This window comes from Diceros bicornis, chromosome 1, assembly GCF_020826845.1.
Source record: "Diceros bicornis minor isolate mBicDic1 chromosome 1, mDicBic1.mat.cur, whole genome shotgun sequence".
Classification (NCBI taxonomy): domain Eukaryota; kingdom Metazoa; phylum Chordata; class Mammalia; order Perissodactyla; family Rhinocerotidae; genus Diceros; species Diceros bicornis.
The window spans coordinates 22,391,932-22,415,692 of NC_080740.1; the positions used below are offsets into that span (position 1 = coordinate 22,391,932).

A 23,761-nucleotide genomic window follows, 5' to 3' on the forward strand; every position below is an offset into this window, starting at 1 on the left:
CCCATCTCCTCATAAGCCTCTTCTGGTTCATCATACTTAATCCAGAAAAGAAAGAGTTCATTGATGGTTTTGCTTTCCCTTTTAGGCAAAGAAGGAAACTTCCAAGCCAAAAGCTGATGAAAAAAAGACAAGTTAAAGTTCACACTATTTGGTAAGTTGGGTGTTTGTTGAAAATGAAGACAACTGTACCTTCTACCAACCTATGTGTTATAAGTGAGAGAAACTAAGTCCACTTCTGGAGTATTTCATGTTCTCTTTATACTATTGGCATGAAATGCACATTGTAAAATCTATAGAGTAATTCCCTGAAAAGCACTAAATGGGATGATTGTGCTGCTGGTATGTATAAAAACATTAATCTTATAATTAAGAGCTCTTTAAAATATTAGGCTAGGCTCTTAAAGAAAATGACAGTCTAAGTCTAGTTGACTCTTTGAAACCCAAATGTTCTTGACACAGGTTACTGTGGCAAAGCAAAATTAGTGTTTACATCTTACAGTGAAATGTTATATTGATATTACCCCAAATACCAACACATGGTGGAGTGAGGAGAAGCACCCCTTAGGGTTTGGTGGAAATTACAGGGTTTTTGAAACAAGGGCACAGGAAAAGATTGACTATTTTTGTTTGGCTTAGTTTTGGGAAGTAAAGAGCTATGTTTGCCTCTACTGTGTGGTGACTGAATGGATCGTATGGATGAGCGCATCTCCTAGATCTATCTTGAGAGCTGGGCCCTTCTCTTATTAACTTCAGAGAGGTCTTATTCTAAGCCATGAAAGCTTACAACCACTTGCTGACCAAAGCCCACAAAGAAATCAAAATGTAGGTTAAATTGGGTTTGGCTCTCACCACGGTCTACTTTTATTTCCTATACAGAGGGAGGTATACGGATTAGAACTGCTCCAAAGATTTTCCCCAAAATTATAAAAATTTTCTATTAATAATCCACTGTCATATTTACTTATAGGAAATTCCTTGTTGTCTTTTATACAATGCGTTTGCTGAATGTTACATTTACTATGCCTTTAACAAGAAAATTGCATATCAAATGGTTCACTGGATTTTTTTCTTTGAACTTTTCAAGGCATCTGCATATAAAATCTTCATCTGGTGGATGGTGACTTTTGAAGAACAAAAGGCTTTGACAACAGAACATTTTTCTGGGTGGCTTCTAGACAGGGGTATTTGTTGAGTCTTTTGACATCCTAAACATTGGTTTGTTATTCTTTTCCTGGAAAGAAATTGAATTTGTCTGGTTCACCTGTGTTATTGTACTGAGTATTGATAAACTTTGAATTTTTAAAAATTGCCTTGGGTTGGGAGAGAAAGCAACTTTATATTTCTAAGAGATATATTTGATAGTTTCTTAAGGCAACACACATGAGAAAAGGAAAAAACCTTTGCAAACTTTTGCACATTCTACACAGTGCCTGTAAATCTCATTAGTATTTTCAGTTAGCACTTAATTTTTTTGTTGTCATTAGCATTTGGAAAACAATGCTTTGAACATTCTTCAGTGTTCTGATTTCTCATTACCCCTTTCCTCTTGAGCTTTTGAACCATATTTGATGTTTCTTTGGGTTAATGTTTATAAGTCAAACATAAAATATTGTACATTGGGCACATATCTCCTCTTGGGCTGCTAATAATAAATTAATAGATAACCTGGACAGACCAGGAAGCACCGCACCGCTTTTCAGGTTGAAATCTTCTTTGCCAGAGGTTAGGACTTTTCTGCACCTTATAGCCAGCACAAAACATACTGAGACTTGAATCAAGTCAGAAGAGCAAAATGCAGACTATTATGTCACTGCATAGCAAGTTCCAAGAATAAAAAAAAATCTAATTCTTAGACTATTCATATGGCTTGAACTCTGTTGGTTTACTGTGTTAAGCTGTGCTTCCATTCTCTCTATATCAAACCTGAGTAGCAATTGTTTGCTGCAAGTCATTGCCACATGAGTCTTTGCACTGTACAGCATCTGGCTTCATGGAAGTTTACCAAATACAAAAACAAACTTCTGCTATAAAAGTATATATATCTGAAATTTAAAAATTTGCTTTTCCCCCACAGCAATTTAAGAACTAGGTTTTGATGTCTTGCAACTTTGAATGGTTTCTCAGATCTTTCTGAATAGTTTATGAATATAGAACTGATATCATTGATGGGATTTTGAAAAATATTTAATTTCATCCTTATTTCCTAGTAGGGAATGCAGGAAAAGACCAGGTACATATCATAAAACTGATTTGGAATTTCTTGTTTCAGAGAGCACAGCTTTCCTTAGCGTCTGTTTAAAAGTTTTTATTAGGACTTAGCTGACTTCACTAGAAAGAAGTAACATGACCAATAGTGTCTAATGGAGGGGCAAGCGAAAATAACAGCACTGCTTATAATGGGAAGATTTTGTTAATACTCTAAAAATTCTCTTTAAAAAGCATGCACATACCTATGGGATTTCAAACTTCACCCACTTTAAATGCTATGTCTATCTCATCAGAGATGCAGGCATTATCCTATGATTCTGAATCTGGGAAATGTAAGCCAGTGTTATGGTGACTAAACAGACCTTTTCAAGGTACTACAAGAAAATAAACACTTTTCCTGAGGGATTTTGAATATGTATCTAGTTCCATTTGGGTACTATAATTTTTTTGTTGTTAAAAAAAAATGAAACCTTTGACATTGACAGATGTGTTTGCAAGGATATGGCTGCAGTATTATTAATTTCCATGCATATATAGAAGTATTTTTAAATGACATACCCAAATCCAGAGATTTAAGAAGTGCCTGTAAAAGTAAACAGAAATGTCTTCAAGACTTGGGTGTTTGCTAATAATTAATGATGGCTTGTGTTGCTAATAATTAATGATGGCTTGTGTAAGCTACAGGATCCAAATCAGTCCTTTTTTATCCATCTAATTAGGAGGAAATAATTGCAAATATCTGCTTAGAGGTAAATAACAGAAAATTTTTTATTACCAAAAAGGGTTTTGCACATTGTGGCAATATGGTGTCTATTTAGAAAATGGACTTCTCCAAAAGCAAATGAAAATGGGTTCCTCAGGTGACCAAAACTGAAAATCACTATTTCCATGTTTCATTAATCAAGCTATAAAATACAATTAAAAATATTTTACATTAAAATCTTGGCTTTGTATGTTTTTTAGAAGGAAAATATGTAGGGGTGGAAATTACCAGTGATTTGTTCTTTTTTCTCAAACCATCAAACCACACAATATGTATAAAAATAGAATAGTAAACACATTTATGTCCAGAAAAATTCACTCTAGTCCATATTATATTAGAACAACACATTTTGACATTTTTTTATATCATATTCCTTTATCTGATAATTTTGCAATATATTAAGAAAACTCATAAAAGACTTCAAAGACAACACATTGTCCTCATTTAGGCTAATGTAAGCAAATATTTTTTTTTTTAATTTTATTTTTTCCCCCAAAGCCCCAGTAGATAGTTGTATGTCATAGTTGCACATCCTTCTAGTTGCTGTATGTGGGACGAGGCCTCAGCATGGCCGGACAAGCGGTGCGTCGGTGCGCGCCCAGGATCTGAACCCAGGCCGCCGGCAGCGGAGCGCGCGCACTTAACCGCTAAGCCACGGGGCTGGCCCAAAGCAAATATTTTCAGTTTCACAATACGTTAGCATTTATTGGAGACTCTTCAATGATTTTTGGGTAATAAGTGCCGATAACGAGTTTTTTAGGAATTATATAAACTAGGTCAAGTAACAAGCAGGGAGAGGAAGCAACACCTATCTAAGGATCAACAACTCTCAGGTTCAACTTCAAATAAAAGCTTTCTCCTTTAGCCCTGAATGCACTCTGCTTTTTCAGAAGGGACACTGTATCAGTCAGGGTCCCTGAGGAAACAGATGACACACTCAAATTAGGATTATCGGAGGAGGGTTCTATAATAGGTTTGTTTTGTTTGTTTTAATAAAGGTGTGGGCAGGATGTATGGAAACCACAAGTGCAGGCAGGACTAGTAAAAGGCAGGCTCCCGCTTCACCCTCATCCTGAAGGGATGAGAGGAGGGGCAGTTACTAGAATGCAGAGAGGGAGAAGGCTGTGTGGGAAAAGAGGGCTACCTCTCTGGAGCTGAGACCTCTGGTGGAGGCCAGCCTGAAGCAACCTGCAAAGGAACCAGGAGAATAAACACCTCACCTACTCTCTCCCGCGCCCCAGCTCTAATCTGCCCTCCTTAGAGATTGAACAAAAGCCAGAAGGCGAGGAAGCCTGATGCTGTGGGCCTACAAATCAGCCCCCTGGCATGGAGCAAGGAAGAGAAAGGTGGACAGCAGGTCAGGTGCGTCCTGGCTTAGTTGCTGATCCAAGTGTTCGTTGTTCAGTGACCCCCACTATTCACAGTCTTGCAAGGAGACAAAACAGCTTATGAATGACAAACACGTGGGGAGCAGGGGTTTGGAGACCTCTCCGGGCTTAAGTATAAAACATAAAATGAGAAGAATAAGGTACTTTACTCCTCTGTAGTAGAGAACCCACCACTTGGGTTTACATTGCGGGGCAACAGATGTAAATGAAACATGGGGTGGCAATAACCCATGGATGAAAAATGAACAGCCAGTCTTTTCACAGGAACCGTCAAACAAGTAGAAGGAAAAGGAAGTATCTTCAGCAGGAGCCAAAATAGCCATCTCTAGTTTGAAAATATTCACATTCAACAAAATGTGGGTGATAATAGATCACAGGACCCGGCAAGGAACGAATTGTTACAGCAGTTCAGGCTTTTCATTTTGCAGCCACACTCTGATTTTATCAAAATTCTTATCCATCCAACGTATGTTTTCCTCAATCGTTTCAATAGTTTGTTGGACACAACGGAGCTGAGAACCATTTTCTTTCAAAGAGCTGAAGAATTCTTTTACCTTGTGAGGAAAAGATGGGTTTTTTTTAAATTGTTTTATTACATTACGCAAATAGAAGATCAAGCTAGTTAAAAGAAAACTGAAGCCAAAATTCCAACATTTGTCAAAATTCTATATAGAAGGCAGCGCCAGGTGTCTGGATACAATTATGTACACATAAACTTAAGCTATATGACATGAGCTCATGCCTCATGATGTCAAGTTTTGTGTTTTTTCTCTGCAGCTTTTTTATATATTCACAGTTGCCAGATCCTAAAAGGCTTCACTGTTTACCATTTTATAATTAAGGTTTAATTGAGTGTGTCTATTTAATGTGTATTCTGTTATATACACACAGATGCAAACTTAATTTTTTTTAAATGTGATATCTAAAAAGCAGAATGTGTAGAGTATCTTCTTTGCCAAGCAAAACAGTTTCAACCACATAAGTGCAGTCTTGCTCTATGGGCCTGGCCTTGTATGTTATTCTAGAAACACTGTGGGGAATGGGGGTCTTAGCAAGTTATGGTGGTAATACCCCAAACCTTGCCAAATTTTTTTTTTTATCCTAATCGACAATTCATGTATTGTTCCCTCAAGATAAAATCCACACAAAGTTTCCTGTGGTTTTAAAGAGATAAGAGACTCTTGGCTATCTCCTTGAAAATATCTTTGTTGATGTTTCATTGCTGGGTATCTTAACCCCTTTAAGCTCACATGAGGAATAGGCTGGCTCTGCCAGCGCTGACCATTGTACTACTCTGTTTTACCTTAAAGCGTTCTTAACTTTTTCCCATAAGCGTTCGCAGTATTAATCCATCAATTTTTGATTTTGTAGACAGGAAGCCAGTCTAGGCCAAGATGTATTATTTATTCAGCATGGATTCCAGACAGTTAATTCCTTAAAATCCATGTCATAATATCATATTATAATTTTGAGAATAAGGGGGGTTAAGAATAGGCTTTTGAAAGATCAAATTCCAATTTTAAATGATGCAGGGTTGTTTTAAAATTATATCTCCATACAACTTGTCAGTGAGCTGAAGGCATGCCCTCCTGCTGTGGCAGCCTGGAGCACACTTATCCTGCTTCACTGGCCCACCTTCAGTTGTAGCTGAAACTACTGTTCATACTCTCGGAACTCAAGAGTAACATTCACTGAAAAAATCACTCTGGGTGCAGTCTTCAGCAGTCAAACCACATCAAAAATTTACTAATTGGTCAAATTATTTAATAAATCCTGAAGGAGCCCATCATGATAGTACCATTAAAAAACACACCTACAAGAGCTATAACAAAGCCAGGCTGTTAACCCTTGCCCTTAAACTTTTCCTGACCCAAAATTATCTGTGTCTTCATCTCCTTGGAAAACGTAGCATCTCAACTGATTATTTGACTCAAACCTGGCTCTTTGAGATCATTTTCTGAGCAATAAGCAGTGTGATATAGGGATAGAAAAACAGGTTTATCCTACTAATTTGTTTGACCTTAACTTCTCTGGGACTCAGTTTCCTCATTTGTAGAATAAGGATAATCTCTACATGGCAGAGTGTTAGTAAGGATGTAGTTATGTGGGTAAAGTGCTGAATCTAACACCCAGCATGTATCAAGGACTCAACCTCATCCATTTATTCATGAATATTTACTCTGGTACTTATGTATCCCTCTGGCTTAATTACTGTGCTAGACACTGAGGATGACACAGTGAATCAGGCAAGCACCTCCCCTCAGGGAGCTTACAGTCTACCTGGGGAGACAAGCAGTAAACTATGGTTACTATAAATACTGCTATGGAGAAAATAAATAGGGACTATGACAGTAACTAGGGAGGAGGTGGCCTGCTTTAGACAGAGTGTTCTGGGAAGGTGACATTTGAGCTGAGACCTCTAAAGGATAAAATGAGCCTTTCCAGTGAAAAGTTGGGGAGAGAGCAAGCCAAGCAGAGAAGAGAAAGAGTGCAGAGGCTTAGGGACAGGAGAAACACCTGGTGGCCCACGAGCAGGAGGAGGCTGAGTGGCTGGAGTGTTGTGAGAGAGCGAACACAGGGGAGCATGTGAGAATTCGCTGGAGAGGTGGGCAGGAGGAGCCAGGTCATCACGGTCTTGTGCACATAGGAAGGAGAGGTTTGGAATCTACTGTAAGAGCAATAGGCAGGGTTTCAAGAGGGCGTCAGTCATGGGCTGACTTGCGGAAGATGGTTTGGTATTGGCAAAGTGGCAGGAGGGAGGCCAGTTAGGAGGCTATCATCGCCATAGGCCAGGCAAGAGATGAGAAAGCCTTGGATGGGGAAGGGCGGCGAAGGGCATAGATATGGTACATATGCTGGAGGCAGAGCCAATAAGACTCAGGGATGAAGGGGATATGAGTGGAAGGAAGGGCTCAGGCTGACTCCTACATTTTAAATGTCAGTAGAACACTCTCCATTCTGACAATACCTCAGGCTCTTTCATTTCCATGCCCTGCCTCAGAGTTTTTGCACCTGATGTTTCCTCTGCACACAACACTCTCCTCCTGGATATCTGCATTTCCTTCAATATCTGCTCAAATGTCTCCTAATCATCCCACAGAACATAGCACCATCCCTTAGCCAGTCACTCTCTCTCCTTACCTTGCCTTATTCATCTTCAGAGCATGTAACTTCCTGACATTGGTTGATTTGTCTGTAATTGTCGGATTCCCCCAGTAGAATTTTAGCTCTATGAGGACAGGGGCTTTGTCTGTTCTGTTCATCATTGTAGCCCCAGAACCTAAAACTATGCCTGCCATATTGTAAGAATGTAATATGTCTCGAATGAATTAACGAGAAAACGAACCAACAAGTGAATGAATGAAATGTTCTGTTGCTACATATCTGGTCCATGGACAGCTGTCTAGCTGGTCACAGCCTGTGGATGGCTCCTCAGTCATCACGGAATACCTCTGCTGTGGACCTCGCTAGATTCAAGCTTGAACTATTATGTGCAATTTTACAAGCCTGGGTGAGGCCACTGAAAACTGGAGCAAAGATAAGGGATGTGACATTTCTTTTGCATTTTCAAAGCACTCTCCTTATATCATGCTAGATAGTGGTATAACCAGACTACACAATGGAACTATTCCTAAAAAAAATTACTAGGCTCTCAGCTTTCATCTAAATGCAACATATTTTTAAAGCCATGTAAAATTTGTTCTACAACTTTACCGTAGAAAACATTAAAGGGACACCACAAAACAATGACCCATACATCAAATTCCTCAGAGTTTAAGACTGGGAAAAAAGTCTGCTTTTGTGGAAAACCTGTATGTTCCATGGTTCCCTCTTAACGAGACAATGAGAATAACTCATAATGTTTCTCACTTTTCCTTGACTGCTAGGAAGCTGTGCTTAAATTTAGGGCACAACTGCAAGAAATTATCCTCAGCATATATCCCTCATACAGTTACCTCTTTCTGTCTATTATGCAGATTTTTGTTCTTTAACAATTTCTTTTATATACGGACCTTACACGTTGCCTAAAATTCTTTCTGAAAGTAGATGGTATAAAAATAAGTAACAGGAAATCATGAACTTGGATGGTGGAGGATCTAGACTGCAGATTCAAACTAGACTCAAGATGTAGCCCATGAACAAAAGTCAGGAATCCAATAGGACCACCACTTATAAGCATTTCTTTAAATGGAAGCATGTATATTGTTGTCCAGAGCTAAGACTTCTTAACATGTTTGGGAAGAAGCAGAGTTTTCAGTAGTCTATTTCTAACTGATTTTTACTTATGTCAAAAATACCATAGCATCCAAAAAAATGCCTACTCAGTGACAACATCCATTTCTAACTCATCACACCCTTAAAGTATTTTGTCTACCCCGTCTTTATTAGCTAATTGTCACTTAAGTTTAAAAAGAAAGACTTTATTTTTACCTCTTCAAGCCGTGCTCTTGTGGAGAATTGATCTGTTGTTCCCATTACCATGTATCTTATGGAAGATGAGCCAAGTTCAAACCTAGAAATGGAAATTGCAAAATGTATTGTGAAATATTTATTCATTCAACATGTAATTTTAAGTGCCTGATATATGTTACAGCATGTAACTAAAAACTGGTTAGGCATGAAAAAGAAATAAGACATGATCCCTACCCTCCAATGGGTTGAGATCTAGCTGTAAAAAATAAGCACACAAACAGCTGAATAAAAGATTAAGTACCTAAAAGAAAATGATAGAAGTAAATGCTACAAGAATTAGACAAGGGCAGATGCAAACAAGCAAGAGTGCTAAGGAAAGACGTGGGATGCCCTGTGAGGAGGAAGGTTTCAAACAGGTCAGTGGGTGCAGGAAGGGATTATTCCAGATGGAATGGAAAACTGGCCTATCCAGATTCATTAGTGAGCACTGAATTCAAGTTTCATATTTTCTAAGGATATTCTAAGTACCTCTACTTCCTATCTTCAATCAAAAAAATCCCTCTAGATTCTCCCTGTTGTTTTACAAACAAAGCTTAAAACATAGGGAACTTTTCCAGTCACGGCACAATTTTTGGCACTACTTACTTTTGTACAAGTTTATTCCAGTTTTCCCTCAGAAACTGCCAAGCCAATTGATATCCCACCGGGTTTCTGCTAATAGATATAAGAATATCTGGAAACTCTTGAGTTTTTATTATATCTCCCTTAAAACTTTGATCTAGTAGCCTAGAATGATTAAGAGAAGAAATGTTAGCCATGAATAGGCCCTGAAAAAGTTATCAACGATTTCAATAAAATAATTTGTAAAAGAAAAAAGCCCATCTGCCAATAAAGACCAAAAAGAGAAATAGGTAACCAGAGCCCTGATAAACTCGCGATAGCTATGTAATAATAAAAACTAACATTTATATAGTGTTTACAAGACCCATTCTCATATATTCTCTCATTTGCTCAGAATAGCTAAGAAAGGTTTATCTAGTATATATTTCTAAATGTGTTAAAGATACACAAATATATACTCCTTTAAATATGTTTCCCAACACCTGCTTCCCCCTAATTATTTACCACACTCATTAGATGTGTGCCTACTTGCATAAATGTTCCCAGTAGAATAGGCAATTCCTGGCCAAGAGAACAAAAATAGATGCCAGAAGGACCTGATCTAATTTAATTCCTCTTGGCCACATGAACGTGAATGAATTACTCACCACTGAAGCTTTTCTTTATTTTGGCTCATACACAGGGCAAATTCAATTTCGTTTTTCTCAGTACTGGACAAAGACGACTGATATTTACTATAAAGAAAATCCCATCCTTCCGGGTTCTGGGCACCCACAGCAAACACTGCCATGGTCACATCGTTGGGCAGGCTGCAGAAAAGAACACACTCGATGAGAGTCTGAGATGTAGTAAGTGTGTTTGGATGCATAATGGGGAGCAATTATGAACTGATAAACTTGTCCTATGATCAGAGAAGCATGCCTGGAAATATGAACAAAAATAACCTCTTTCCTTCAGTTACGTTTTATGAAAGTGGCAAGTATCTAAAATTAGGTTTTAAGTAGCCTTCTCAAAAATGTAATGTGAAATGCCACTTTTATAAATACCTACATATCTAACATACTTTAATGATGCTGGGTGACTCAATAGGTGATCATTTCAAGTCTAAAGGAAAGAAATTCGAACTAGACTCAAGATGTAGTCCATGAACAAAAGTCAGGAATCTAATAGGACCACCGTTTGTAAGTATTTTAAATGGAAGCATGTATATTGCTGGCTTAATATTTCCTGGATGGGATTTAAGTCCCAAACATGAAAGGGCTTAAGAATAAATTTCCAGTTACAGGAGGATCCTGCTTTGCTCAGACAGTATCAGCAACTGCTATATACCCACCTCAACCCGTCAGGGACTTTGGAGGCCCAAAGTAGCTCCTATGAGATGCATTGCCTCTGTTTCTGTCCAGTACAGCTGTCTCAGTTCTGATAAGGTTTTGTATTCTTGGCTATATAAAATGGGAATTATTCTAATCCCATTCTAACTCTCGAGATATTTGACTTTTGTGCATAGAAGTTCCCTCCTAGCATTTCTTAAAACAGAAAGTTTTAGAGATACTTAAAGAGATACATAAAAAAATCTTAAAAAGCAATTTATTTTCCCAAAAAAAGGATGGCAGGGGAGACTTGTCTTGACTTATTTTTTCTCCCAACATTTAGCACTGATGATGGAAAAGAGAGAAGACACCCTTTATATGAACCAACTGGTTGTTCGGTAAGGACAGACCTCAGATTTCCGTTGGCTTCCTTCCACTCTCGGAAATAGCCTTCTGCCCTCCGCACACAGGGCTGATACTTGCGCACACAGGCCAGGAGGAGGAGCCGACTCCGCAGCATTCGCTCTGAGGCCGAGCCCTCGTCCGTCCAAGTCTGCTTATCAATGAGGTCCCTCAGCAGCCTGATGAGAAAGGACTGAGGGAAAGCCACACATGTCACCAGGACTGTCCCAGGTCACCTCATGCTTTATGTAATTCAACACACCCTCAGGTGATGGGGAATATTTTTAAAAGCTTAATCCAACTCTTATTTTTAAAGCCATGCAGTTCTGTTTATGTTTAATTATAAAAGGGGTCAAAAACAAGAAGTAATGATGAATGATTTTTGTACTTGCATAACAAACTTTTATAAATATAACTTTATCTACTTAAAATCAGGATGAACTGCCACTTTTAAGGCAGACTAAAAGAGGGAGTTTATATGACTAAATTTCAAGAGCAATTTATACAACAGAACTTCATGATATTTTGCCAAAAATAACAATTTTGTGCCTCTTACTCAAGGACCTGAGTCTCAGAATATCTTAATAGCAACCTTCATAACGCAGAATTAAAATAAAGAATTTGCAAAAGGAAAGGAATAATAAATCTATGGAAATTAAGTATAGAATCTCACAGTGCCATGCCTCTTTTTAGTGCCAAAATAACACCAAAATCTTTGCTAGTCAATCCAAATACTGAATTAATTTTTATTTACTTTTCTTTCACCTATATCAAGACATATATATACACAATCACTTTTCCACACTCACACAAAAGCAAACCAGTTATATAACTATTCCAGTTATTCCAGGCTTTCACCTTGAATTGAGTTTCCACTTCATTCATATCTCTTTTCTCCATTAACTTATACACAGGTATCAGCTCATTCAAACCTTGGAACACGGGCATAATTTCAGTTTCATGTTTCAAGTACAGGGTTAAATCCAAGGCTTTTTCAATCGAGAGCTTTCCAATGCTGGTCAAGAGACACCATGGTTAGCAGTTTAAAAGAAAATCCAGGAAATCAACTTTTGTTTCAAAAGATATTTTAACAATCTTCCAGCAAAATATTCCATCAGATATAAATGCCCCCTTATAAATAATGACCTTTATATTAGTATCTCTTCTGTCTCACGTAACACAACATGTGGCATGTTTACACCGTGGAGGAAGTTGCTCAAATAACAGTAGAGCTATGGCTAAGTTGTGGTTAAGACAAAATGGAAGTTGACCACATCTGTCCCTCTATAAAACATCGTATAGGAAGCCTGGTCAGGGAGACTGCCACTCAGTCAAAAGCATGAGTCCCCAGAGTCAACACATCCTCGTCTCCAATTAAAAAAGAAACTGAATATAGATATAAACCCTTCATATGCCCTTATAGGGCATATGCTTATATAAGTAAACACAAAACCCTCTAAGATTTAAGCAATAATATGCTACGGAGTGGAATATTTTTAGGTAGGCAGAAAAAATCTAGATAAGCAACCCCTATCTTTGTTTCCCGTTGCTTTTTGTCACCTCAAGAGACCCAGAAAAAAAAAACAACATTTAGAGCAGAGGGACATGGCATTATAAGGAGAATTATAGAATTATTCCTTCCCACCTGGGTGATTCCCCTTAGGACTTCAGTTCTGCCTAAATATTGAAGGAGTTTTAGGCTTGGGGGCCATTTCCTTAAAAACCATTGTCATGGGGAAAAATATTAGAGAGTGAACACTATCCTCAACAACTCAAAAGTCATTTGGTTGGGTCATATTTTATGAGCTGTATTCCATAAAGATGCTATGAAGTTCAGGTATCCAGTTTGGGAGTGGGGGAAATCCCTCCTTTAATCCAGGAGATGTAAAACCAACTTGATCCCGGGCCACTTGGTCTTCTAAGAATGTTTCGAGATGGTCCAAGACCCAGCAGGGGAAAAACCTGATCTGTTACAGCAGGGCCAGACAAGACTGCGGGACAAGGCTTTAGGGACTGAGCAAAGGGCCTCTCCAGGATGTTGGTCTCCTAGTTTCCTACACTTTTGCCTCAGTCTGATCTGAGTTGTTAATGAAAAAGATTAAGATACAGAGTCCTTCCTTTACCTTACTCAGCAGACAGACAGGAGGTCAATCATAAGGCTAAAAGCAACCTTGAATTGTTAGAAGAACTTAGGGGAAAACACCCTTCAACTTATTAGCAATCAATCATTTTCATCGTTAGAAATCAAGAATGATAACAGCTGCTTTCAGAAATAAACCAAGACTTTGAGGAGCTTGTTTTACCTGACAAGCTGAAATGCATTGTTAATGAGACTGGCCCGATCATTACTGCTGATTGCTGTGTGCGTTCCTTTTAAAAGGTCAATCAAAGAATCCCATCCATCATCCTCGTAATGCACAATGTAATAGCCATTCATCCCCACGTTAAATTTGATCCATTCCACCTCTTCTGGGAGGATGAGCACATCTAGAGCAAATAAAATAAATCATAGCTCTACTTTCTCTCTTGACTAGTGAAAGATTTGCTGATCAGAGGCTGGACAAGAAAACTAAAGGCAAGTTTAATACTGAACAATTTTAACACTGAAATGAGTTTCATATTGAACACATTTCTTTTAGAAACCGGAAAACATCCCAATAGACAAAAGCCAACCTGAGTTTTAGACACCAATTTTGTGAGATTTATAGATCTATGAGAAGAATGCAGCCACATTTCAGGCCATACATACCATGTAACCTTGCAATGTTAACAAAGCAATGGGGATTTTTCACTAGTAATCCCTCCTTTTTAGCATTACATAACTCAACTGTTTTAATCTCTATCTGGCAAGATATTGGCCTTTTTTTTGGCAACCAGACAGTATTTTCAAACCTATATTCTTCACTAGAAATTGAAAGCCAAAGATTTGCTCAAGATAAAGGTTAACCTGATCCTTTTTGTTTTAACCAAGATAAATAGCAAAAGAAACTTAGTATCTAAATCCTACACATTTCCACAGTTCCCTTCTTGAATTAACGTAGTTATTTCCACAATAAATTACCTGTTTTTGTCTTTAGCAAAAATCTATGGACTGAGTCTGATTTGCTGGTAATGAATGTCAATGGAACATGCCACAGGTACCTGAAAGAAAGGAGGCTGGATTGTTCATTCATTAATTCAATTCAGTAAGCAGTTATTAAGTCACTTCTCATGTGCCAGGCATCAGCTAGTTGAAGAAAGGATGGCACCAAAAGCGCAACAGCCAAGAGCTCAAAACATCGCAGCCTGCTTTCCAGGTTTGTGGGGGCCCAGCTCAGGCACTCTTCCTCCCTCTCGGACTCCTTGATTAGGAATTTGGGCTCAAGTGACAGCCTTTACAGTGATCGGCTGATTGAAACTCAGAGGGCCTCACTTAAAAACCTTGACCATCAGCAATGGCACAAATTGACATCGTGTGCTGCCTAAGTCATATACTAAGAACAACACAACATCACTTCTGTGGAACTCCTGGAGAAGATGCATAACCTGAATCTGATCATGAAGAGACAGCAGACAACCCAAACTGGAGGGCATTCTATGAAATACCTGGCCTGTACTCTTCAAAAATGTCAAGGTCAAGAAAGACAAGACTGAGGAACTGTTTCAGAAAAAAAGAACTAAAGAGATGTGACAATTAACACAATATGATCCTATACTGAACCCTGAACCAGAATTTTTTCTTCTGCTGCTATAAAGATATTATTAGGACAATTGAAAAAGTTGAGTAATGTTCATAGATTAGATTATAGTATTGTATCTAGTTCATTTCATAATTTTGATAATTGTACTGTGGTTAAATAAGTAAATGCTCCTGTTTTTTAGGAAATACCACACTGAAGTATTTCAAGGTAAAGGGGCCTCATGTCTCCAACTTACTCTCAGACAGTTAAAAAATATATACTATATACATAGCCTAAGAGAGAGAGAGAGAGAGAGAGCGTGCGCTCACATGATTTTTTGAACTGACATTTTAGGTTATATATAGACAATATTTAAGTTCTCTCTCTATATAGAGAGAAAAAGAGAATGATAAAGCAAATGTGGTGAAGAGTTAACATATATATCTGGGTAAAGAATACATGGGAACTTTTTGCACTCTTCTTACAACATCTCCATAAGTCTGAAATTATTTCAAAATAAAATTTTTTAAAATAGTGTCCATCCAGGGTCAATCAAGCTGCAGTGTCTCATTTCCAGTGATGTCCTTCTGTAGCATTAAGCTGACAAACAGGTTCCAGGATCTAACTCAGACTTTCAAAGAAGAGACGAGTTGTAATGCCTAGAAATCACCTAAATGTTTATATCCTTAACTCCAACCCAAATGCCAGACACTATTGTACTTGAGCGGCAGTTGCTTAGTTAGATTGGAGCTGATTCCAAGCCAGAAACTGGAAATTGCCATCCTATCAAACTGCAAAACATGAGAATGTTAAAATAATTTAAATATAAATTATGATATAAAATATATCATCAGCTTTACTGAGATGAACCAAGGTTTAAAGCCACCTCATCCTTTTGGGAAGATGGTGGTATATAAGTCAACTTCATAGGATACATAGATTGGATTGAAATATTTTAGCAATAAAGGTAAGGGCAGTATTTCAAAAATAAGGTTTCATCGTACAAGGCAGACGTTACCTAGGCAATAAAAGGAGTTTTTCTCTAGGAACATTACCCAGTTTCTGGGGCATCGCCTTGTCCTTTCATATAGTGCTCTTGCTTCATGTGTACGTTCCTCCCTCTCACTGTGATGGTTATCAGGGGAAAGCCCTTCTGCAGCGTCCAGGTGTTCATCATGGTTTTCACATCAAGGCCTTCCTGTCGCCAGTGCTGGTTTATACAGAGAAAGGCAGATGCATGACCCACTTAGATCCGCTTTAAGAAGAGAGAGAACCCAAGCTTGTGCTCACAGGGCTGCTAACTGTTGACAACCTCCTCTGTGAAGCTCTCCCTTATCCCTTCCTCTGCTCCCTTCTCCCATTGTCTCCAGCCATAGCACGTCCATTAGAACGCCAACTGTTTACTTTTCATTCTCTTCTTTTATACATGTATGTCTTGAGAGCAGGTACCATATCTGGTTCTACTGGGCATATCTTGGGCTTGGCACAAGGCACAAAGCAGGCATGTGAATGAAGGAAGGTAGAGAAGGAAGAGAAAGTGGCCAGGTGTTCAACACCTACATAACTATGCTGGATCTCAGACAAGCAAGATGGGAAAAAATGTTCAGTCAAGATCCTATACATCCAAAGTGATAACACCAAGATGGCCCACACTCAACAAACAGCCGTGAACGCCAAAGAGGATATATTCTTTGACAATAAAAAAGGTTTTAAAAAAATATTTAAGAGCTAGTAAAAGGATAAAATATGTTACTGGATAAATCTAGAAACAATTGAATAAAGCCATTTCCAAAAACAAAAAAGCTAAGAAAATTAAAATATGGTGGATAAAATATTGTTGAATCTCCAGACTCACCCTCAGCTGCCTATGAAAATATTCTAGAAGTCCAGATAAACAGAGACTCAGACTGTTTTGTGACTCAGATGTTATGAATTTTTTATAGCTTAGCAGTTAAAAACATAAGTTAGATCTAAATTCAAATCCCCAGTCTGCAATTTACCAACCATATGCCTTTGGATTTCATATTCTCATCTGTAAAAATAGGGATAATAGTACCCCCCTCATAAGTGTATTGTGAAGAGTATAGGAGATAATACACAAAGTGCTTAGCACGTGCCTGACACACAGTAAGTGCTCGAGAATGCTCGCTGTCATTATTTGTTTTTCCACAAATGAGGACCCATGGAAATGACTGACTTAGCCTGACTGATACAGCCCTAATCTCCCACAGAAACATGTCATAAATTCGCTACTTTACAGAGAGTGAAGCCAAAGAAATTAGTATCAGTGCGACGTGCTACCAAAGAAGGCTGTGAAAATCCCTTGTGTAGATAATTTTTAAGAAAAATTGTAAAAGCCTCTCAGTCTGGTAGAGTTTGAACACAGTCTTATCGAGAGGGAGGGTGACATAAGCAAGGACCTCAGAATGTTTGGCACAGAGCTATCCTTCAACAAATACGGAGTAAAAGAATGTGCCTAGGGGGGATGCGTACAGAGGTACAAACTTACTAAGGATGAAGATGAATGTTGACCTCTAGAGCAAAAGCCATCCATCCTTTGTGCACTATCCATAGGGCAAATCTAAAAACCGAAAATAAACACATCACTCTCAGCTCTGCAGAGAACACTCATGATTCTTCTCAGAGGGATTAAAATGTGGGAAAAAAACCCCACAAGATAATAAGCCTGTCAACCCCAAGTGTAGAGACACACAAAACATACTCACATTTGCCATGCTATTCCACAGGTCCTCATTTTTTGTGTTTTTATAGCTATACTTCTGGAGATACTGGACAATACCACTTTTAAATGCATCAGCACTAAGACAATCCCTTAGCATATTAAGAATACAAGCTCCCTGAAAAGACAATATAAATAATTGTTAGCTGTGGTTTGGTCTCAATCTAATCTACTATCACACTTGATTTTGGAATAATTCTTTTAAAATGCAACTATAGTAATGTTTTTCATGTCTGACGATTTGTGAAACAATTAGAGAAAGTGAGTTAAACCTGGAGTTGTCTAGGCAGGGGGATGGGACATGACGGTTCATGCTCTTAGTCCAGTGGGGCCGTTATTTTCTATCAGTAACCACGCCTCCCCTGGGGCAAATGAATATCATCTGCCAGCTCCCATTATTCACAGGTGAGTGGACAATGGTGCAGATTAAACACTGGGCCTTGAAGCACCATGCGGCTTTCCCACTCCACTGCGGGGGAGGAGTGGGGAGAGGTAAGTACAAAAGGTGGAAGCAGAGGTGAGTGCCAGGGAAGGAATGGCGGAGACCCAAGAGAGCCTTGAGCACAGGGGACTGAGAGGGCAAGAGTAACAATGACAAAGGGAGCAAGAGAATTCCTAGATATCCTATATTCCTGTGTTAAGAGCTCTTGCCCCTCCACTCCCATTACCGTAGATCGCAGGTCACAAACTCAAATGCCTCCAGTGGCCAGACAAGTGACGTAAACAAGGGAAGTAGTCCAAGGGTAAAAAAAATGCTTTTACGTTATTTTCCCCCTGTACTTTTTTTAAATACAACTTTCCAAGCAAGAACTCTCTCTCAACGTACCACCCTCTTTTAAATCGTCTTTTTCTGAGAAATCATGATTCCCTCTTCCTAGAAAGCCCTTCCTACTTCTTTTTCTTCCTGGAAAGCCCCAATTGATCCTTTAAGACATAACTTGAAATCCCCTCTTCTGGGAGAATTTCTTGGGTCCCCTCAAGGTAGAGGTAGTCTCTCTCTCTGACTCTAGGGGATGGTGGGGTCACTAGATAAACAGAGCCTGGATCCCTGAATATCTACATGGAGTGCATATCATTGCCAATAGGATTGGTATATTATTTCTTAATTTGTTTTTATTGAGGTACAGTTGACAAATAACACTATTAGTTTCAGGTGTGCAACAATGATTTGATATTTGTATATATTGTGAAATGATCACCACAATAAGTCTAGTTAACATTAAAACAGATGTTTTAATTACATATTAAAATATGTAGCCATACACAGCTACAAATTTTTTTTTCTCGTGATGAGGACTTTTAAGATCTACTCTCAGGAACTTTCAAATACACAATACAGTATTATTAACTGTAGTCACCATGCCATACATTACATCTCCATGACTTATTTATAGCTGGAAGTTTGTACCTTTTGACCCCCTTAACCCATTTTGCCCACCCCTCAACCCCTGCCTCTGGCAACCACCAATCTGTTCTGTGTCTATGAGCTTGTTTTTTTGTTTTTTCAGATTGCACATATAAATGAGATCATACAATATTTGTCTTTCTCTGTCTGCCTTATTTCGCTTAGCATAATGCCCTCAAGGTCCACCCATGTTGTCACAAATAGCAGGATTTCATTCTTTTTTATGGCTATATATGTATATATCACATTTTCTTTATCCAGTCATCCATTGATGGATACCTAGATTGCTTCCATAGCTTGGCTATTGTAAATAATGCTGCAATAAACACGGGGCTGTATGTATCTCTGAGTTAGAATTTTTGTTTTCTTTGGATAAATACCCAGAAGTGGAATTTCTGAATTGTATGGTAGTTCTATTTTTAATTATTTGAGGAACCTCCTTACTGTTTTCCATAGTGGCTATACAAATTTACAATCCCACCAACAGTGCACAAGCGTTCCCTTTTCTCCATATCCTCAGGAATACTTATTATTTCTTGTCTTTTTGATAATAGCCATTCTAACAGGTGTGAGGTGCTATCTCATTGTGGTTTTGATCTGCATTTCCCTGATGATTAGTGATGTTGAGAATCTTTTCATGTACTTGTTAGCTATGTGTGTATCTTCTTTGGAAAATGTCTATCCAGTTCCTCTGCCTGTTTTTTAATCAGATTGGATTTTTTTGTTATTGAGTTGTATGAGTTCCTTATGTGTTTTGAATATTAACCTCTTATCAGATATGTGGTTTACAAATATTTTTTCCATTCCATAGCTTGCCTTTTCATTTTGTTGATGGTTTCCTATGCTGTGCAGAAGAAAGTTTGATGTAGTCCCACTTGTTTAACATTTTTTGCTTGTGTTTTTAGTGTCATGTATTAAAAATTATTGCCAAGACCCAGGTCAAGGAGCTTTTTCCCTATGTTTTCTTCTAGGAATTTTATGGCTTCTGGTCTTACGTTTAAGTCTTTAATCCATTTCAAGTTAATTTTTGTGAGTGGTATAAGATAGTGGTCCAATTTCATTTTTTGCATGTCCACTCTTCCCTACACCATTTATTGAAGAGACTGTCCTTTCCCCATTGTCTATTCTTGGCTCTTTTGTTGTAAATTAATTGACCATATATACATGGGTTTATTTCTGGGATCTCTATTCTGTTCCACTAATCTAGGTCTGTTTATATGTCTGTTTTTATCTCCCCTGCACTGTTATGGAAACATCCAAGCAAGAAATACTTTTCTGTTTGCTACAAATAAGACAGAGAAGAGTAATGATAAATGACACATTCTCTGCCTCAGTGAGACCATAGTAGAAATAGTTGGGAATGAAAGGGGAAGTGGAAAAGCAGAACCTTGGTCTCATAAAGATGGAGCCACAACTTAGCTCCAGTCCACGTTGCCAAGGGAAATACAGGCCCAGTATGACCAGAATCCTCCTCCCCGGCCTCCACCAAGAGAAGCCAGAAATCAGGCTTTTGTATAAAATCTCCCAGTTGTTAAATGTTGGCAACACTTTCCAATTCTGTTATTAAACACATTGTGCAGGACAATACTTTGCAGTCAACAATACAAACGGTTCCTGAAGGCACTGAAAGGGAAGCTACACAAGGGCAGGAATGTTTGCCTGGTACAAAGCTGATGCTCAATCAAGCTCTGTTTGTTGAATGATAAAAGGCAGAGTTTCTGTAGGCCATGAACTTTCAACTTACAACAGTGTAAATGAAGAACTCACTATAATATAATCTTTAGGATTACAAGCCCAACTGCAAGTTAGGCCTAAAAGAGTTAACTCGAGCCAGCATGGGTCAGAATCGAAGGCATTCAATCTGGGTTGCTCTTTATGAAGGGAAGCCACCCCACAACCCTACCTATAACCTCTCCACCCCAGTATTTATAAGTTTAGTATCCAAACGGTACCCTTATAATCCATTTTTACCTTTGCATAGGAAACATCATCAAACATCTCCCGAATCTGAGCAGGATTCTCCACAGGTGTGGACACAGGGTGTGAGGAATTTAACGCATCAACCTCCATCGCACTAAAGCACTTGCCAAAGAAATAATCTTGCTATTGAGACAGAAAAAAAGACAACATCATCTATGATTTATATTTAGATGAAAAATATGAAAGTAGAAAGGTTTTATCTGGGGTAATAGGTTTGTACTTCAAATTTTTGGTCCAACCTATTCCATATTTATAATTTGCAAAATAAAATAAAATTACTCTCTTCTAAAGAGCATCCAAGAAACAATGATTTTAGGTAAACATTTTAAATTTTGTTCATCTTAAATACTTATCACGTTAGAATAAAGAAAATTTCATATTACCTTAAAAACAAAACCATTACATCTACAGCCAAACATTGCCAAAACAAGAAACTAAAATGTGTAGTGATTGCAACATCTCCAATCATCATTTATACTTTTTTAAAGCAAAGAAATTTAGCTTTAAAACCATGTAGTGAAAGAAAAAATAATGGAGAACAAATTCCAACTATAACCTGATTTATTAGGGTATATTACCCAATAGAATAATATGCATATATAATCATTTGTATTATTAAAGACTATGTGGAAATAGAGGAAAATATTTATGATCCATTGCAGTGTAATAATTCTATGTACATTATAATTATAACTAGGTATAAATTATGTGTACAGGAAGATGAAAATGGGAATGAATATGCACAACTGAAAATCATTAGAGTAAAGGATTGTTTTTACGAAAAGTAAATTTCTTTTTAATTCTACTGCATGTGATTTTTACAAGTTAAACACATGATTTTTAAAATAAACATGTAGAGGTTCCAAAGCATTAAGTTTGTGACCCATGAGTCTAGGTTCATATACAATCAAATATGCAGTTACCTTAAGCATAATTCAATTTGGCAAGTAGGATCCTATTGAAATAATAGCAGTCTGTACCTACTATTTCTTCAGTGAGCAGCTTGAAGGTTGGGGAAATGACATAGAATAGACAGGCTGTCATTATTTCTATTTCTTGGATATAAAGGGAGGACAAAATTTAACACTTAATTTCTTAACAATCATAGATGTGGAAATAAGCAGTCCAGTTTGAAAATAAGCCTTTGTGATATGTCTTTAAAGTTCACTAGCATTTTGGAAACCTGATTCATATCTAAACTCCTAGGGAAGTTATTAAGCTGTCTATGAATTCTATAATCAAAGATCAATAAATATTTTTCAGCAACAATGAACAAAATGACAGATTAAGCTAAAATGTAAATACTTCTTACAACTTTCAGTTCTGGATGAGTCACACTGACAGACACGAATTCCATAAACTTGGCAAATCCCTCATTTAGCCAAAGATCATTCCACCATTCCATAGTGACGAGGTTCCCAAACCACTGAAAGGAAGACGTTACCCAGATTATTCACACATTTCTGTGGAGACTGGATTAATTACGCAGCCATAAACAAGGCATTCAGAAGGAAATATATTTTATATGTGGAATGCCGGTATATGAATTTTAACATATTTATGGAATATTTTATCAAAGTAAAAAGAAAAACTTTTCAATATGCACTATAAAACATGGTACCTAATGCTTTAAAGAAATAATTTTTCCTATGGGAAAAAAAGACAAAGTAAAAATGAATCCATACAATTCAGATATCAATATGAATAGCCTCATATGTCCCATAAAAGCAATACAGATGTAGTTTAACTTCATTTTTTAAAAAGTGTGATTGGGGCCAGCCCCGTGGCTTAGCGGTTAAGTGCGCGCGCTCCGCTGCTGGCGGCCCGGGTTCGGATCCCGGGCGCGCACCGTCGCACCGCTTCTTCGGCCATGCTGAGGCCGCGTCCCACATACAGCAACTAGAAGGATGTGCAGCTATGACATACAACTATCTACTGGGGCTTTGGGGGGAAAAATAAATAAATAAAATTATAAAAAAAAAAAAAAGTGTGATTGAGCTTGTATACCTGGTGTGCAAGTTCATGCGACACAGTCATCGTGATGCCGAGCTTACTTGATGCAGAAGACTTTTCAGCATCAAACAATAGAGAAGATTCCCTGTACGTTGTCAGTCCCCAGTTTTCCATAGCACCAGACTGAAAGTCAGGAATAGCAGCAAGATCTTGGGAAGGAAACAAAAACACATTACCAGGCTCTAAGCTACACGTTGCCCAACCATACTTCCTTTCAGAGTGGACGGGTGTAGGGATAAAAAGAAAAGCTAAGCTGTCAATGCAGATCCGTGGAATTCTAGACTGGAAGAACCTTTCACAATGGAGAAAAAGGGGCTCAATACTTTTTCAGAGTCACTTTGCTGCGACGTGACAGTCAGACTTGGGTCTCAGTCCTCCTGACACCATTTCTGACTTTCTGACAAGGAGTTTGGGGACTGAATAATCTTAACAATGTCCTCAATAGTGCTCTCGACTTTGGATGCCCAAGACTCCCATACACCAAAAAACTCAAACACACAATAGTTTTAAGGGCTCATGTAAGAAAGAAAACGGAGATTTTCTTATGCTGTATAAATTTATTCCTTCAAAATAATTTACTGAGTATCCTCAATGTTCTACCACATATGTGCCAATAATGGAAAAAAGGCAGCCTCTGCCCTTTGCTGTCTGCCCACTAATATAGGTGGGTTTATCTTTAAAGTCAGAAGGCAAAATTACCACCATGCCATGTGCCTCCAGAACTGTATCAAGATCTACTTTTACTCTCATTAGAAATTTATTGTATAGATCAGGGGTGAGAAAAACCTGCCAGGGTTTTAGTGACTTGACGGGCTGCTGAGATAACCATGGGTATGCCAATTAGGAGGATATAATCTCT

General features: G+C 38.1%; 2 protein-coding genes across 7 annotated transcripts in view; one reads left to right on the forward strand and one right to left on the reverse strand.

The window, feature by feature from the left end:
• Window positions 1–3,148, forward strand: part of CAST (calpastatin) — a 114,557-nt gene extending 111,409 nt beyond the window's left edge. For all 4 annotated transcript variants that reach the window (XM_058534451.1, XM_058534299.1, XM_058534364.1 and 1 more), the window contains 2 exons: window positions 86–151; window positions 1,085–3,148. In XM_058534451.1, coding sequence (XP_058390434.1) covers window positions 86–136 — 51 coding nt within the window. In that variant the 3' untranslated portion in view covers window positions 137–151; window positions 1,085–3,148. The remainder of the gene's footprint in view (window positions 1–85; window positions 152–1,084) is intronic.
• A 315-nt stretch (window positions 3,149–3,463) lies between these two features.
• Window positions 3,464–23,761, reverse strand: part of ERAP1 (endoplasmic reticulum aminopeptidase 1) — a 99,527-nt gene continuing 79,229 nt past the window's right edge. For all 3 annotated transcript variants that reach the window (XM_058534104.1, XM_058534182.1, XM_058534016.1), the window contains 14 exons: window positions 22,897–23,051; window positions 22,202–22,315; window positions 20,881–21,012; window positions 17,491–17,622; window positions 17,274–17,345; window positions 15,820–15,974; window positions 14,167–14,246; window positions 13,409–13,592; window positions 11,964–12,120; window positions 11,114–11,298; window positions 10,041–10,202; window positions 9,418–9,558; window positions 8,791–8,872; window positions 3,464–4,913 (listed from right to left, as the gene is read on the reverse strand). In XM_058534104.1, the coding sequence (XP_058390087.1) occupies window positions 4,758–4,913; window positions 8,791–8,872; window positions 9,418–9,558; window positions 10,041–10,202; window positions 11,114–11,298; window positions 11,964–12,120; window positions 13,409–13,592; window positions 14,167–14,246; window positions 15,820–15,974; window positions 17,274–17,345; window positions 17,491–17,622; window positions 20,881–21,012; window positions 22,202–22,315; window positions 22,897–23,051 (1,907 nt within the window). In that variant the 3' untranslated portion in view covers window positions 3,464–4,757. The remainder of the gene's footprint in view (window positions 4,914–8,790; window positions 8,873–9,417; window positions 9,559–10,040; window positions 10,203–11,113; window positions 11,299–11,963; window positions 12,121–13,408; window positions 13,593–14,166; window positions 14,247–15,819; window positions 15,975–17,273; window positions 17,346–17,490; window positions 17,623–20,880; window positions 21,013–22,201; window positions 22,316–22,896; window positions 23,052–23,761) is intronic.